At 37.0% G+C, this 17,435-nt stretch overlaps 3 protein-coding genes across 3 annotated transcripts in view; 2 read left to right on the top strand and 1 right to left on the bottom strand.

The window, feature by feature from the left end:
* Nucleotides 1–4,474, top strand: part of LOC110372780 (beta-glucuronidase) — a 33,586-nt gene extending 29,112 nt beyond the window's left edge. The window contains exons 7-13 of the mRNA XM_021329741.3: nucleotides 562–708; nucleotides 839–1,011; nucleotides 1,130–1,273; nucleotides 1,405–1,489; nucleotides 1,593–1,769; nucleotides 2,207–2,345; nucleotides 3,350–4,474. Coding sequence (XP_021185416.3) covers nucleotides 562–708; nucleotides 839–1,011; nucleotides 1,130–1,273; nucleotides 1,405–1,489; nucleotides 1,593–1,769; nucleotides 2,207–2,345; nucleotides 3,350–3,531 — 1,047 coding nt within the window. The 3' untranslated portion in view covers nucleotides 3,532–4,474. The remainder of the gene's footprint in view (nucleotides 1–561; nucleotides 709–838; nucleotides 1,012–1,129; nucleotides 1,274–1,404; nucleotides 1,490–1,592; nucleotides 1,770–2,206; nucleotides 2,346–3,349) is intronic.
* Nucleotides 4,475–6,591: 2,117 nt separating this feature from the next.
* LOC110372800 (zinc finger HIT domain-containing protein 3) lies at nucleotides 6,592–7,472 on the top strand. The gene is made up of 3 exons (XM_021329766.3): nucleotides 6,592–6,754; nucleotides 6,862–7,010; nucleotides 7,274–7,472. The coding sequence occupies exons 1-3, from the start codon at nucleotides 6,693–6,695 to the stop codon at nucleotides 7,453–7,455; spliced, it is 393 nt and encodes a 130-aa protein (XP_021185441.3). The 5' UTR covers nucleotides 6,592–6,692; the 3' UTR covers nucleotides 7,456–7,472.
* Nucleotides 7,473–7,860: 388 nt separating this feature from the next.
* Nucleotides 7,861–15,334, bottom strand: Xmas (xmas). Its single transcript, XM_021329727.3, has 10 exons — nucleotides 15,014–15,334; nucleotides 14,562–14,771; nucleotides 14,239–14,354; nucleotides 14,031–14,148; nucleotides 13,518–13,673; nucleotides 13,287–13,404; nucleotides 12,662–12,844; nucleotides 12,204–12,291; nucleotides 11,892–12,127; nucleotides 7,861–11,812 (listed from the first exon to the last, which is right to left on the bottom strand). The coding sequence occupies exons 1-10, from the start codon at nucleotides 15,091–15,093 to the stop codon at nucleotides 7,937–7,939; spliced, it is 5,181 nt and encodes a 1,726-aa protein (XP_021185402.3). The 5' UTR covers nucleotides 15,094–15,334; the 3' UTR covers nucleotides 7,861–7,936.
* Nucleotides 15,335–17,435: the final 2,101 nt, after the last annotated feature.

Below are 17,435 nucleotides of genomic sequence, written 5' to 3'. Positions count from 1 at the left end.
TGCCCTAGTACCACTTGTCACCTTTATTATCTTATTATTTTTCTAATTATTTGTACACAAAATTGTTTGCAACATGTTTTTGTTTTTCCCTGTGTTGTTTTTATTTGTTCATAGATTATCGTATAGCATGTAGTGTTTACCGATTAATATTGTACATCTAGTCGTAATTTTGTGCACTATACTTAACAATGTATTGATGTAACAATTGTAGGTGAACCATTAAATAAAATAAAAAAAAGGTCCTAATTAGACCGAAAAGGAAAATATATTCATTTTCCTTTTATTTTTCCTCGTGGCTAAAATTGCTTTATTTTCAACACTCACCTCGATTATTGAACTCGTACCTGCAATATGAGAAAATAAGGATAAAGTTAATTTATATGTTTGCATAATTCAAAGGGGAAAAACGTAAAAGCTATAATTATAATTGTCTGTTTCTTTTTAATATATTTTACAACACAACTTAATTGGACATAGAAAAGTTCATATCGGACGGCAAAAAAATCTGACAAAGACAAAAGTATACATTCTTTCCAAAATAATATTCCATATTGTTTTCAGGCGTCGCTTATAGGCCCACAAGGCGAAATAATTGACAGCTACAGTCAAAAGATTGGCATCAGGACAGTCACGTGGTCCAATACTTCCATCTACCTAAACGACAAACCACTTTATCTGAAAGGATTCGGCATGCATGAAGATTCAGACGTAAGGAGTCTCATATTTTAAAACTTTCTGGACAAAACATTTAACATATTATATTTTTTTTGACCAGAAGCGTTTTGTTAACAGAAATATTTTCTGCATACTTACTCATTCGTAATTATAATAATTGCAGCTAAGAGGCAAAGGATGGGACCCAGTTTTATGGGTAAAGAATTTCAACTTAATCAAATGGTTAGGCGCCAACGCATTCAGAACATCCCACTACCCTTACGCCGAAGAGATATACCAGCTCGCTGACGAATATGGCATCATGATCATCGATGAATGCCCCAGCGTCGATACAGAGTGAGTCATAGATAGATCTAGTCATAAGAGCAAACCAGTCCCATGTTGGGCGCCAGAATTATTGCTATGACAATAGAATATGATGAATTATTTGTTAATCTTCAAATTTATATTTTAGTGGTTTCTCGGACGCATTACTAACCAAACACAAGCAATCGCTGACGGAACTGATCCGACGGGACAAGAACCATCCAAGTGTTATTATGTGGTCCATCTCCAACGAGCCACGGTCTGCCAACAAATTAGCTGACAGATACTTTGGGTAAGCAAGTATTTACTGATTTGGTAGGTCTTTATGTAATTTTCAAAAACTTTTTTGTTAGTGAAAATGAGTCTTCTAGTCAATCATAATTTTAATATCTTTTGTTGAATCATTTTGTATCGTCTTTGCAGGGAAGTCGTTCGTCACGTCAAATCTATGGATCTCTCCAGGCCTGTTACCATCGCTATCTCTGCCGGCGCTTCTAGTGATAAATCCGTGAGTGTGTTAAACATACAGTGCCGTCCTTATCGATAAGCGAAAAATAATTATTAAAAATTATAAAAACATTTGACTTTGACTTCTTTTCTTCCACATTCAGGGTCGTCACTTAGACGTGATCAGTTTCAACCGCTACAACGGTTGGTACGCGAACCCGGGCCACACGACACAAATCACCAACAATGTGGTCGAGGAGGCGACCAACTGGCACCGCATACACAACAAGCCCATCATCATGACTGAGTATGGAGCTGACACCATTGCTGGGTTGCACTTGGTAAGTATCGTTACGTCATGCAATAGTCGTTGTGGCCCAATGGGCTTCTATCACTGTTTACTTTAAAACTTCAATGAAAAAATTCTTAGTAAACATTTGTCTTAAGGAAACATTTGATGTTGTCGGTGAACTTGGGCTTAAATGGTTCCGACAAAAGGAGGATTGTGTGCACTTACTTGTTGTACCTACTAGTTGTAGGTATAAAATTATTATACCTAGTAATATTCGATGTCAGTAGGCAGTGAGATTTTTGGTTCTTCTAATTTGGCATGACTTCCATTGGAAAACGTTTTACATAAATCTATCAAATTTAAAAGTATTATGAACTTATATTATAATATAAGTGTAAATCTCTTAAGAATCTCTTAGTGGCATTTCAATGGCGTTATCAAAACTTAATTAGGTATTTAAACTTCTTTCGTTTTTTTATTTTCCAGTACCCTGAATACATTTGGTCGGAAGAGTACCAGTGCGTGTTAATCGCAGAACACTTCAAGGCGTTCGATCACCTGCGGAGGGCTGGCTTCTTCGTCGGAGAGTTCATATGGAACTTCGCTGACTTCAAGACGCCGCAGTGTTAGTATCCATTTTTTTTAAATTAACATCCATTAAGTCATTCATTCTTTCTTCGAATCATAGCCACATTGACTACTACTCAAATTATGTCTGCTTTGCTTATAATCAATCAGAAATAGGGTCTTGTTTTTGCCAATCAAGAGGTGATTGAGTAGACTCTCTAAATCAGAAACCAGAAAGTTTCTTGCCACTAACTTCACGTTCGGCTTGTTGCCTAGGGAGGGTAGGCAAAGGCCCTCAGCGTCGTCGAGACCGCCTGCAGCCACACATTCGACACCTCAAGTGGTTGCGTTGTAAGAAATGAATGTCCTTAATGTCTTTTATGACGATATAATGCTATGTGAACACAGGATTGGAGGTGGTGGTGAATCGACTTAGTGCTCGTGATCAGAATGCATGGCATCTGTAAGACTGAATGATTTGCATGGTTGAGAAATATTTCGAATGATTTATTGAGCCCTTCCACGACTAGATAATTATAATTTAAAAAAGTCAATTGAAGATACGGGAGATATTTCTGAGATAATAGATTTCTTTCAAGGACATCCAAGGCCTTTTGTTTTGTGAGTAGGGCTGCCATCCGTCGGGGTTTCCCCGGATTTGTCCTCGTTTGGAGGCCGTCCGGGGTCCGTCCAGCAAAACCCGGACACTTTTCATGTAAGGAAGCACTTCATTGAATTTCAGTATATGTTAATAGTAAATGGATTACAAATTAGGTATTATTTTGTTTAAGAAAAATCGTACTCGTTCGGGGAAAAAATGCGATTTACGCCAAATGTCCGGGTTTTTTTTAATGATTGTCCGGGTTTGGCGAAATTCGAGATGGCAGCCCTATTTGTGAGAAAACTTTCTCCTTGACCAGTAAAGCATGACATTTCATCGAATGGAGCATCCTTGATACTAAGCATATACAGAAATCTACGTGCATTGAAAGAGCGGCATATTTCTTACTCTTATCACTTTTATTTATATCACACATCTAATTGTGCCATTTATTTTTGCAGCAATAACCCGTGTTGGTGGCAACAAAAAGGGTATTTTCACCCGCAACCGACAGCCGAAGGCCGCGGCACATCTCTTGAGGTCTCGCTACCACGCGCTCGCCACCTCCGACTACGGCATGCCCCTTGCCGAGACTACATACTACATCAGCGACAACAAGCCAGCCAATCACGAGGAGTTGTAGACCCTGCCATACCCACCAAATTCTTTATTATCTACTAAGTATAGGTTTTTAGACATGCAATGGAGTTCGATAGTTTGAGGAGTAGAACACTCGCCTAGGTAATTGCGGATATTTTTGGAACTAAATGTTTAACAAGTGAGCAATGACGACACTAGCGCCGAAGCCGACAAGCTTATTTTCTGCTAACGATATTGTTTTAGGAACACTAGTACGTCCAATTAAAAACCGATCAATAGTCCGTTATTTATATTTATAGACCAAAAAGCAGGCTAGGTCCTACAGATTACAGAGACTTTAAAGCTTGTGCCACAATTATGCGATTACGCGTTGGTACTTAATAATATCAAAACTTGTGTATTTTTTACGTTCTGCAAACTTATATTACTTAGTAGATACAATGTAAAATGTAAGATATCCCGACCAAATTGTAGAACTCGTTTACATAAATGCCTTATGTATTAATATGACCAAACGTTATTGTTAGTAAATAGTATTTGCGATAATTAATAGTACAAGAAATCTGCTATTTCATGAGAGGATTTTTTATCCCTTTCCAAACTATACGTATTTTAATATTGAAGTTAAGTAGATGGATAGATTTCGCGTTGGATGAGAACAACGAGTTTGCTTAGGTTTAGTTATGTGTGTGTTTAAAGCTATCCTAACAGACACACAAGTACTAAATAAACAAAGCCCGCAAGAATTTTCATAAGTACATATAGATATTACCTATAGCGTTTGTCTAGCTAGAGATAGAATGGAAATACCATGGAAAATACACAAAAACCTGTTGTTACTAAGTTGTTGTATTTTGATCTAAAAATGTGTGTACAACAATCTAAAGCAAATATCGTGTGTAATAATTGTTATTATTATTCAATGTAATGAATAAACATGTAAATATTTATTGTAATTATGCAAATAAAGTACAAAATAAATGCGATCGTTGTATTTTTTTCAACGTCATTTAATTTTCAGATCGTATAATGAAACGTACTTGTCATAAAGAATTAAAAAAAAACAGCAACTCTACGGAACCGCACAGTAGGTACTGCGGCCTTCAGAAGCAGTTTTAGGTATGCTGCTACTAAATGCTAGAACAATATTTCCCCGCCAATAAGAGATATCGAAACCTTTGGTACTTTTAGAACACACCTACGAAAGATCTTGCTTGAATCACAAAAACAACTTAGTATGATCGCAAACACATCCATAACAATAGTGATAGCACTTCATCGCCATATTCCGGTTTAGTCGTGGTCAGTTGTCTGAAAGAAATGAAAAAAAGATATGTAAGCATAATAACACATTGTTACCCGTCAATATTAATGACCCTAACGGCTAGTTTTTTCATCAAAAGTAAAAGTTAAAGTAATGTCTAAAATAAAAGTAACGGTCAAATTCGTTTTTTCAAGGCTAAAGTGACAGCAAAACTAATAGAAAAATTGAATTTGACCGTTACTTTTACTTTAGACATTACTTTGACTTTTACTTTGGCTTTAACTTTTGATGAAGAAACTGGCTGTAAATAGTTCATAATTAAACAAATATTAACCAATAGGATTGAGGAGCGGAGATTTTGTGCAATCCTATTGGTTAATATTTCTCAGTTTCTCCACTCCGCAGCCTAGCTCCGCTCCGGTGGACAGGCAGCCTAATAGTCGATATTTAAACAACACACACAGAACATAAAACACTAATTATTAAGACTTACCTTATTTCAAATATACACAGCACTGAGCACTAATTACGCCCTAATTGTTCGGTTTAATCGACATCCGTACGTCATTGTAGGGATCCAGCAGAATACCAGCGTCAGGTATTCTGCCTGCATGACACAGATTGACCAACAAGACATACTGCACCGCCGCGTTTGTGGTGAATAAACGTTTTATCCTCTAACTAAAGTTTAAAAAAACCCACAAAGCGATTTCGGCCCGACCCGGGAATCGAACCCGAAACCTCGTGCACTGCAATTACGCTGACGACCACTAGACCAACGAGGCAGTCACTAATGGCCCTGATGGCTCACTAACGTATAGTTATCGGCACGTATATTGAGCCCTGACCTTCACCTGCGCAGAAGCGATTTATTAAATAAAAAAAAAATAAAAAAATAAATTATTAAAAAAAATAATGTTTACAAAAAAGAACACTAATCCAACAGAAACAAGTTTTCCTGTTACAAGGATGATACAATTAATGTGCTTACAAATATACTAGAACTAGAATATGAATAACGATAGATTCGGAAAATGCATTATTTGCTAGTGGACCGCCCGAACTAGGTTTAATTTAAACCTGTGTTTCAGGTCATCACTTACAATCCAGTTTCATTATGGCAGAAAGTTTTAGTTAAAACGAAAATATATTCTATTACAATAAATAACTACACAACTAAGCTTAGCATACAATAGTACACATAATATAACTACATCTATGGAATAATACAAAAATAAACATTAACAAGTAGAACAGACTAAATCTTATCTTATTGGTTTATTGCCTTATGTGTACAGTGCGCATAGCGATCCCCACTCTTCCGCCGAGAGCTCAATATCCGTGCCGATAACTATAGTAGGTGCAAGACCATCTGTCACTTTCTTGGAAACATTTTTTTTTAATTCTCAAAAGTAAACCTCCCTTTAAATAAAACTACTTTTACGGATTTTATCGCGGTTATATTATATTATTTAATCCCGACGTTTCGGATCCTTTACAGCATCCATGGTCACGGGCAGACTAAGGTGTTGGTCGTCTTGATATATTAGTTACAAACAGCTACCCTACATTTTTGTTAATTATTATTGACAATCCGATTCACGCAAAACGAGCTCACTGTATCCTTAGGTCGAGCAGTTGTAGGCTTGGATTTTTTGATTATTTGGATAAAATCCGTAAAAGTAGTTTTATTTAAATGTCCAATATTCGCGTAAGTGTCAGAAATCAATATAGTAAACCTCCCATTACAATAACAATAACTACAACTATCGAAATTACATCGAATCCATTAAATCCAATGTCACGTGCTGGCAACTTTTGCGAACCAATTTGACAAACAAGAAATGTCATGCGCTACTGTCAGTGTCAAGTGTCACGTGTAGCATATAAACAAACAAACCAACCAAAAATTGTTTAAAAACTTATTGAAATTCCTTAAAATGAGTTGCATACAATGTGAACAGATTTCCAAATACAAATGCCCTGTATGCAGACAGCCATAGTAAGTAAAAAGTGCCAAGTTTTTCATTATAACTTGGTCAGGAAATTAACATTTTTATAGCGAAAAAAAAGATCCAAAGTAAACAACCCTTTCATAAAATGTTACAGTTGCTCAGTTCCGTGCTATAAAACTCACAAACAGACACCATGTACCCCGCCTGATCCACCGACGCCGGCCAATGAATCAGATGATAAGGAAATTGAATATGACTACCCCACAGAAGACACAGTACCAGTTGAAAAATTAAAATTATTAGGTAAGTTGTAACTGATATTCTTAAAAATATTTATATTGACTTTTGACCATTTATCTGCCTATCTGTTGTTGTAGGTACCATCTGTTTCTTGTATTTATAAACTAATGTGCTGTATATTTAGTACTAAGCTATTTTTGTAAATCACATTTCAAGTGAACCATGAGAAAGTTTTTGAAACACAAGTTTAAATAAGCCTGAAGTTAGTTTTATTCATTTTTTTTTAAATATTATTTGACACTACTTCATTTTTAACCAATTTACAGAGCAATCTACAGAATTGAAAAAGTGTTTGGAGAATCCTCATGTGCGAGAGATCCTCGAGCTACTGGACAAGTCACCACATCCTGATGAAATGATGAAGGAGTACATGCAAGAACCCATCTTCACAGAATTTGTTGATGCTTGTTTGAAAGTTGTACAACCACAAGAAGATACTGACAAATAAAATAAATTTAAGCTCAACTACCTTTTTATTGTCATGATTAATCCCTTGAATGAAAGTGCACAGATCCACAAATAAATTAGTCCTCTATAGTATAGGGCGATTGATAGGGGTCCTATTTGAAGTGGGGTCATATCTTTTTGGATTTAAAATGTTGACTAACCGCTTTAATGCAGCTAATCAATATATCTAAAAAATATATTTTCTATAAAATAATAATATATTAGCCAGTGGCTCAGCATAAGCTAATAAAAAAAGTATATATATAATAATAGAGGACTAATTTTAAATTGTGAGGGTTACAAGTATGTCACTCTTTCTCACAAAAAAGTACTCAATAGATTTTTATGGAACTTTGTTACTGCTATTATATAACTTTTATCAAGGTGGGTAAGTAGTAAAAAGCTGTTTAGAAAATCAAACATTTCAATTTAATGAAACAACACAATTCATTCACATTTTTATAGAAAAAATACACTTTCATTTAAATATCACCTAAAGCAGCTTTGAGTAAATTTTCAAATTCTAATGATTTCTGTTTTCCCTCTTCAATTTGTTTTTCGAGCTGTTTGACAGCTTCTGCACAGTTGTCGTATTTGGATATGTTCTCATCTGTTTCCTTTATAGTTTCATCAACTAATGTGCGATCCTTGTCTTCTAACATAAGGTATTCTAATGAATCCATTTCTATCTTCCGACGCTTGGCTTCTATATAATAATCAATATCATCTTCATACTCTAAAGCTTTGTGCTTCATTTCAGTAATGACATTCACTTCATACAACCAAAGTGCACTACGATAATCTTCCATACAAGATTTCTCATAAACTGCAAATCGATTTTCGAAATTCTTCAGTCTATTAATCTTTTCATAAACAATTATATTCATAAAGTCTAAAAGATTATATTGAGCGAAACATCTGTTGAAATCCTCACGTGGCATTGTTATGTCTGCGAGTTCATTTGGCAGCACAGCTACAACTCTACACAACACCTCTTCAGGGTTCTCAAACCAGCCTATCTGGTTGCAATAGCTACTCATTTGTTGTTGCATACTGATTGCATTCACGGGGTTAAACTCCGATGAAGGGTTAGGCAATTTCAATTGATTCATAATCCTTTTGATTGCCGCAACATTATCAGCAGTCTTGGCGCTACTTGGAATGAACTCATGCGGTTTTGGATAAGGAGATGTCATATCCAAATATTGATGAAACTCTAATGGAAATGATGGGTAGTTAAATAGATCTTCATTTGTTATGGCCTTCGTTAAGTTATCCACAGCCATGTTGTAGCAGTTAATTAATTTGTATAAATCTCTTATAACAACGTTCATACGATTATCTTTTTCCAACCTTAATCTGCACCAAATTTCATTTCCGAGATATCTCTGACAAATAGATTTCAAGTAATCTATTTCCAGTGGTGGGGTTTGTGGGAATTTTTTCGCCAACCATTTCATAGCACTCTTGGTCGACACATTCAATGCTTCAAGAACATTCTGCGAATCTATTATAAATATTTTATAAGCTGCTATAATATTTCTTTGTGCAAGATTTGACAGAAGGGCTTCCACGCGGTGCTGAACAAATTCCATTTTCGGAATGATGACGGCCACTGGAACTATTTGGTACGGATATTTGTGTTTCAGAGTGCCTTCAATTGTCTCCGCAAGATCGTTATCATTCTCAGAGGCATAAAATAGCAAAGCATTATCACCTTCGATGGCTTCGTTACCATTCATCTCTTTATCTTTACTGATTAAACTTACAGATATAGCAAAATCCATCAAATGATTCCAAGACTGTTTCCCAACATGTATCAATGTATCAGAAACTTCATGCTGTTTTTTATCACTGAAAACATCCAGAATCCATTTTTCGATGTTAACCTTCTTGTGTAACCATTTCATTCCACCAGGTGACACAAGGGTCAGTTTCCAAAAGAAGCATTTATCGTATGGATAGCTTATTTGTTTCATGCGCTTCAATAGAGGCGATCTAATTATTTCCATAATGTTGTATGGTTCAGGAGTTGGCAATTGTCTTAGTTCCCCAGTAAACTTGTAACCTCTGTGAATGGCATTCATATTTCTTAGTGCAGCGTTTTCAACAAATCGTCTCAAACACGATGCCTCTTCTAGTGGAGTCTTACGAGTCAGCCAAACAGGAGTATCCTCTAGAAGGTTTCGCCTCTTTATATTCCTTTTGTATTGTTTCCTCCACACATAAAACCATTTCTTCATAATGCGCCGTGTTAAAAATATTTCTGCTTTCAATTCAGCCTCAGATATCTCATTGGATAAATTCATGACTATTTCATCAGTTACCGTATTAGCAAAATTCATTAAACTGTTAAACTTATCCAACTCTTCGTTTAATATAGTCTTTACAGTTGCATCATTTATTTCAGTGATAAGCTCTTCAACAAGCTCAGCTGACTCTTTTTCAACTCTCTCTTTGAATTTCTGCTCTTCTTCAGCCTTACGTCTTAACTCGGCCTTCTTTTCTTCCTCCAATTTCTTCTTAAGTTCCTCTTGAATCCTTTGCTCTTCCTTCCTGCGTTTTTCTTCTTGAAGCCTAAGCTCTTCTTGTCTTCTTCGTGCTTCTTCTTTACGCCTTTCTTCCTCTTGTCGCTGCATTTCTATTCTCCTCATTTCCTCTTCTTTTCTTATTTTTTCTTGCAACAATCTCTCCTCTTCCTTTCGCATTCTTTCAGCATTAAGACGCTGAAGCTCCGCCTGTTTTTGTTCTTCATCCTCGTTTTGGTTAAATTCGTAAATAGATGGAGTATCCGTTGGTGGTATTGAATTTAAAATATTGTCAGCAACAGTTTGTGCTTTATTTTTGGATTGAAAGATAGAATAGTTCTTATTATCAGTACCGTTCGGCGGGATAATTGCACTTTTGAAAAGACTTCCTGGCGACAATTTACTAGTTGCAGCTTCACCATTAGCAAATATACTCTTAGGCTTTGATTGATCTTCTGCATTTCCAGGTTTGGTAAACAAATTGTTGCTTTCTGCCTGCTTGGAAAAACTACCGAATATATTTGTTGGACGCTTATCTTCTCCCGTCGGCGGTATCGGCTTTGCAAATATATTACCACTTTTTTCAAAAGCCGGTGTCGGGTCAGGTTTTGAGAAGATATCATTCTTAACACCAGCAAATATATTCTTACTATTAAATAATGGTTGTGGATCCGCGACTTTTTCATCCTTTGCTGAGAATACATTCTTAGGCATAGTAAACAAATTTGTTGAAGGCTTTGTTTGAATTGGCTGCCCAAACACAGAACTTGATTCTGGTTTTTTGAATATATTAGGTTCTTCAGGTTTTGTACTTTTGAATAGAGGTTGTGAGTTTTGATCCTTATCATTGTTTACATTTCCAAAAATTTTATTACCTGGACCTGATGTATTTTCGATTTTTCTAGTGAATAAGTTGGGAGGTACAGTTTCTTGTGGTTTAGAAAACGAGAATATATTTTTTGTATCTTCAATTTTTTCGGGCGAATTTTTAATAATATCCGTTGGTGCAACGGGTATAGCTGGCTTAAATTGAAACTGCTTGGCTTCGTTGAAGGCAGGGGGTGGTTTCATAAATATGGGGTTTATTGGTGCGTTGAATTTTTGTTGTTGTTTTGGACTTGTGGATAATACATCAGGTTTGACGAAAAGATTCGTCTTGGGTTCTGGTACTTGTGCTCTTACTTCCATCACATGTGATCTACCTTGAGACAATCTTTGAATTTCTGCTTTGAGAGTCTGTACGTCTTTGTTGCTGTCGTTCAAAGTGTTGTAGCCCTGATCGCCCGCAGTTAGTGCACTTTCCTTTAGTCTCCCATCTGGGTTAAAACTGGTGTACAACGCATGACGACTATACTCAGCAGAAGGAAGTTGTCCGCCAGCTATAATTTCACCCACTGTTAGTTTCCTTTTGGATTCAATCAAGTTAATAGATCTTGATGTAGGATAAGGATCGCTGTCTTCAATAAAGTGATTTCTATCCAATATTATTGTGATTTCGCCTTCACACTCCTCAGTTCTTGCTAGTCTGAGACCATAATGATTGATGAACGATTTCAAGTTTTCTATTGTTTCAAAAGCAAGTGAGTTCATCATTTCTTCGGCAGGGTAGCGAGAACCGCCTCTAGGAGCGTAAGCTTTGACGATCCTGGCGAGAGCCCTAGCTCGTACATCGTTGAAGTATCGCAATAGAATACATGCTTGTAGGTACGTCGCTTCTTCTTTCACTAGGCGGAAGAATCTCACGTAGTTGTTGTTGTCTATTGCATTAAACACTTTGATAGCGAAGATTATAGGAGCCGATTTCTGTATCTCGATTGGCAGTTGTTTGATCTGTGAAAATAATAAGACAAGCATAAGTATTAAAATTGCTATGTTAATTATAATAAAATTTATATTCTGTTGTTCTTACCTCCCACCAAAAGTTAGCGTCACCAAGATTAAGTAGTGCAACATATCCTCTAAATTCTGCTTCCCTAGGCTTTTGTTCGGGGCCCACATCTGCGTACATATGCTTCAGAGTTTGCAGACATTTTGTCAGGTTATCTGTATTGAGCTTCTGATCAAACTGCGTATGTTCGAGGTCTGCGAGGCGAGCGGCACAGTGCGCGTGAAATCGCGCGCACATTTCCACCAAGCAAATGGACTCTGCAAAGTTAATGATTTTGTTACGAAGTAATTTAGGGGAAAAAATATATAAAGAGTAATGTATTCTAATATTTACCTGCACAACACAGAGCCTGCTGTGTTATGTCCTTCCTGATACCGCGGAAACGATCCCACATGAAGTGGAACCAATCAGCCAATGAGACCTAAAACAAGAAATATAATATTTTTTAATACAACACCACATTTTTATTAATTTATGTCCCAGTAATTCTGTAAATTGAATATCGACAGTTGCTTTGTAGGGTTCCATAAAATTAAAACGACACCCTATTACTAAAACTTTGATGTTGTTTGTCTGTCAGTATGCCTCAAGGCTGTAGGTCTGAACTGTGATTTTCAAAGATGATGTATTATTGTCGCCGCTCAAAATAACAAATATTGAAAACTAGAATAACTTAAATATTTTAGGGGGCTCCCATACATCAGTGTTTATATGGATAATTGTAGGTCCTTCGTCTGCGGGTCCGGCTCGCACTTGGCCGGTTTTACATATTTATTATAAGTAAAAAGTACCTGTCTCTTAGTATCAGCTATCTCGTGCAGCAGATAAGCGCATGTACGCATGAGTACGGGCGCGGGCCGCAACTCGTAGCACATGGGGATCTCCTGGTCGGCTGAACTGCGGCTGTACTGCTTCACCGCTCGCCATGGTTCCAGCTCCCCGTCTGAGTCCACCACTGTCTCTAGCGTCATCACCTAAAAAATTAATAGGAAAACATTTAGCAGGTATGGATAATAAAGAAAAAAGAAAGAAAATATTTTTTATTGCGCAACAATAGACGCATACTTAAACTTAGGCACATTATACAGAAATAATAATAGTAGGGGAAAATATGCGTTTTAAAGCGCGCAATACTGCCCTCGCTCAGCATAATGCTACGACCCGAAACGAGACAGAGTCCCAGCGCTGGTTTTCAGGGATAGCCGGTGCTACCGCGATGACGTCTATCGGTGATGCTGATTATTAATTGATGTTGAGTCGTAAAAGCTAGTGATACCTTACAATTTGCCTTGATGCAAAGACTTCTTCGTTATACCTATTATTTCTTGAATGTGTATATAGAATATAGTCACAGTTTACTTTTTACATCAAAAATATAAAATCTTTTAACCTTTCTAGAATTAATCGCCTTCTCACCTGATGTTCTGCTTGTCTATGCAATAGCTCTTTTTCTGGGCACATATCTTGACAGGTACCTATCGTAGCACCACCCACTTTGATTCGGGAACCAGCCCCGCCCCAAGCTCTCAAAATCCTTTAAAAAACAAATATATAATTAATTTATACCTCTAGATATTGTAACAAAATCCCCAACAAATATCTTTGGGTTCACAATAAAAAGTTGTGAGGTCATAAATGCCTGTTTACCTGTCTCTTGCATCCAGAATTCTCCATTGCTCATCAGGAGACAAGGAAACCTTGGTTCTCAGCTGATTCAGTTCCGTTGCTGCCTCCAAGGTGCTCAGAGTTGTTTGTGTGGTCACTATCGCCACTGGAGCTTCCATGTCCTTAGCTGGTTGTGCACTGAACATACAAACATTTATATACAAAAACTTAAGACTGTTATCTATACTTATATTATAAAGCTGAAGTGTTTGTTTGAATCTCCGAAACTACTGGTCCGATTTGAAAAATTCTTTCAGTGTTAGATAGCCCATTTATCGAGGAAGGCTATAGGCTACTTTTTATCCGGGTTCACGCAGAGGTTCCTACGGGATGCGGGTGAAACCGCTGGCAGAAGCTAGTATCGATATAAAAGACCATTTTGGTCAAAACATCAAGATCAGAATTCAAAGTGAACTTTAAAATAAATTGTGATTCCCATCTTCAAAGTTTTCCTTTGATTTGTTGAGATAATCAGACATTAGATAATAAACTTACATCGCAAGCTTCTTCTCTCGTATTGGCAGTTTTTTCTTCAATGGAGTCTGTTTCAGTGATCTCGCCGGTATCCTCAATTTTGAAGGTGGGGTTTTAACTTCCGGCTCAACATCCATGGCTAAGGATAAACAACCATTTTATTTTTAATTACAGCTGATAAGCCTTTTTACCCAATAAAAGGACATAGGTATGTATTAATTTTACATACATTTTTGACGAGTGACTCTGTAAGTTGGTGCTCCACCCATAGCTGATAGTTCCTCTTCAACATCAGAATCAGGCACCCAGTCTGGATCATCATCTTTTCTTGTGCTGCGTTTTCGCCTAAGTCATTTAAATGTAAAAGTCATGGTTAAGTATATTTTATCAGTGTACAAAAGAATGTTGAAAAGAAAGCAATGGATTAAACAAATTATTGATAGTAACAGATAAGATTATCAACATGAATCACACAATACAATCAACAATGTGTGATGTTTAATAAGTTTGAAAGTATGCACCATATTGTGCAATATTTTATGGCAAACTTACACCCTAGCTTGACGGCGAGTAACGTCAAACATGAAGCCATCATAAGCACCAGCATTTAGCACAGCCCTCTCAGCAGAGCTTGGCTGGTCATACTCTATGATACAAATGTGACGCTTTGGGAAAAGCCTTATTTTCTGGACTCGTCCAAACTTGCTGAAGTGCTTCTTGGCTGCAGCTGCATCAAATAGACTGTCTGGGACATTTGAGCATCTGTAAATAAACATAGTCTATTCAAAAGAAGATCTTATCACAGAACTATTGCAAAGAAGTGCAATTTGTTTACAAATTAAGATTAAACATGGCTTTCTTGACTTTAATAATGTTAGCATACCACATTTGCAAAGTGATAGGCAATGCCTAAAGCGCAACTTTTAGATTTTTTAGGTAATTATAACTTTTCCAATAATAAAATATGTAATTTATGAGGGTAAGTCTACAAATACAAAACTCACGTGACAGATGTTTTGGGATTGATGATAGCATCCTGTAATGGACTTTTCAGCTTTTTACGAGGACTTATAGCAGACTGCATATTCAGTTTTGCTATGTTCTCCTTCAGAGCACCATGAGAACGATGTTATTTACGGAGATTACACAGATCAAACGCACGAGGTCATTGCGTCCCGTTGGTGTATTATAAGATTAGTTGAAAAAGTTTTACACCTTCAAATAGAAGAAATTTGAAAATATTATTTGTTTTTACTGTTTTTTGGTATCTTGAATTCAAAAAGAAACGCAAAAATACTGAATATAGTTCACAAAAAATAACAAGCACTTGACACTTTATTGACAGTTTGACAGCGTCGGTTACAAACCAAACCACAGACTACATAGTCCACAGATATTAATTTCTCCACAGACAATACAATAGTGCGTAGAATTGCGCTCCTACTTAGTTTAGTAGTCACAAAGTGCGACAGCTCTAGGGGCTTCTTCGTCATTCATAGGTATTTTGAAAATGGTTTATGTCTCTGCAGTCCCGTCTTTTTGATTTGCCCTATCGAAAATTGCAGGGTTGGAATGTTCTGTCCACTGTGGTTAGGGCATTGCCGGGTGCGATCATCGTCCGCTAGCGAGCCTTAGTTATAAGGGTTCTTTTTTTTAATTCTTTTCCTAGCTGTTGGCTAGATGGCGCTGATCACGGTACCTTACTGCAAGGATAGATGATGACAATGTTTTAAAGTTTTCATATCTATCAACTATGAAAGTTTTACTTAACGAATGTAACGGATATTAACCATACCTAAGCACACTTAATCTAAGGCTATACTGATTGAGAGTAGCTGTGATATGTTACGTGTTAGCTAGATGATGGCAAATAAGCTGGCTCTTAGTTTTACTAAAAATATAAAACATCTTTTGATCATTGGACATAAAGAAAAGTTTCGTCGAAAGGTCGTCGTGGTGGCCTAGTGGGCAAAGAACCAACCTCTCGAGCATGAGGGCGCGGGTTCGATTCCAGGTCAGGCAAATACCAATGCAACTTTTCTAAGTTTGTATGTACTTTCTAAGTATATCTTAGACACCAATGACTGTGTTTCGGATGGCACGCTAAACTGTAGGTCCCGGCCGTCATTGAACATCCTTGACAGTCGTTACGGGTAGTCAGAAACCAAGTAAGTCTGACACCAGTCTAACCAAGGGGTATTGGGTTGCCCGGGTAACTGGGTTGAGGAGGTCAGATAGGCAGTCGCTTCTTGTAAAGCACTGGTACTCAGCTGAATCCGGTTAGACTGGAAGCCGACCCCAACATAGTTGGGAAAAGGCTCGGAGGATGATGACATAAAGAAAAGTTTATTTTGTCATTTGTTTTATTTTTGTGCAAGTTTCAACAATCTATTTCTTAACAGATTTTTACAACATTCAGTTTACACCCATAAAGTATATTTTTGGTGTAACTTTAATCATCTTATTGCAATATCTACCGAAGGGTTATCTCACTTGTCTTCGCATAGAACTCATCTGACCTTCTCTAACGTCAGTTACCAACTTTGAGAGATGCCCTTCAAGAATACTGCCTACGTCGAGGAAATAGACGGTCTTTCCCATCATGCATATTGGTAAACAGCTAGAATAGTGCGTCAGCATTAAAGATTATGTGACGACAATTGTGGCGGTGACCGCCGATGATGTAACCGCTCACATTCCGTCGCGCAAAACGCGCCGCAGTTCCGGATCATGCCGGATGTACCTGTCACTTTCTAACTCTGCAACGTTGTTTTGGCAATTTTACCTCACTAGGCTGTCAATGGGCATTAGCGTTTTAGGCGTCAGCGTACCCACGTAATAGGTATATCTTTTAATGTAGGGCCAATAACCCTCTTTGGAAAGAAAAACATGTCACATAGGCTATACTGATACATACCGCATTGATCAGAAAGCTTCATGCCATATTAAGTCCAATTTGATTATGAAGTCGGTTTCAGTCACCGATGAAACACAACAGCGACCATCGACTCTGAATAAGTCCAAAATTGACACGATTCTGTCTTTGTGGTGTAAATTGAAAAATGAATTTCTTAGAAGTGGTAAAAGATAAGTGTTTTTTAAACCGATTCATAAGTACGTACTTAAGTAGTTTCCTTTATTTCTTTAGTTACGCTCTGGTAGAAAGTTTATTGCACAGAAGTTTTATAACAAGGTGGGGTAGCTATGCGAGTAATTATAAGCTACCGTTAAAGTTATTAATGATTTTCCCGGTTTCTCGAGACATGCCAGTGTTACCTCTTATTGAGGACCTACTTACTCAGTATACTAACGTAGACAAACTAAGAGATGAACTGAGTAGGTACCTCTACAGCTACACTAACTATAGCTACAGGTTTGATTGGTTGAGTCTATCTTCATGGCAAACATTTTTATGGCCCGGCTATA

Source organism: Helicoverpa armigera, chromosome 8, assembly GCF_030705265.1.
Source record: "Helicoverpa armigera isolate CAAS_96S chromosome 8, ASM3070526v1, whole genome shotgun sequence".
Classification (NCBI taxonomy): Eukaryota; Metazoa; Arthropoda; class Insecta; order Lepidoptera; family Noctuidae; genus Helicoverpa; species Helicoverpa armigera.
The sequence above is the reverse complement of the archived record's forward strand: the minus strand, read 5'-3'. Positions and strand labels throughout refer to the sequence as shown.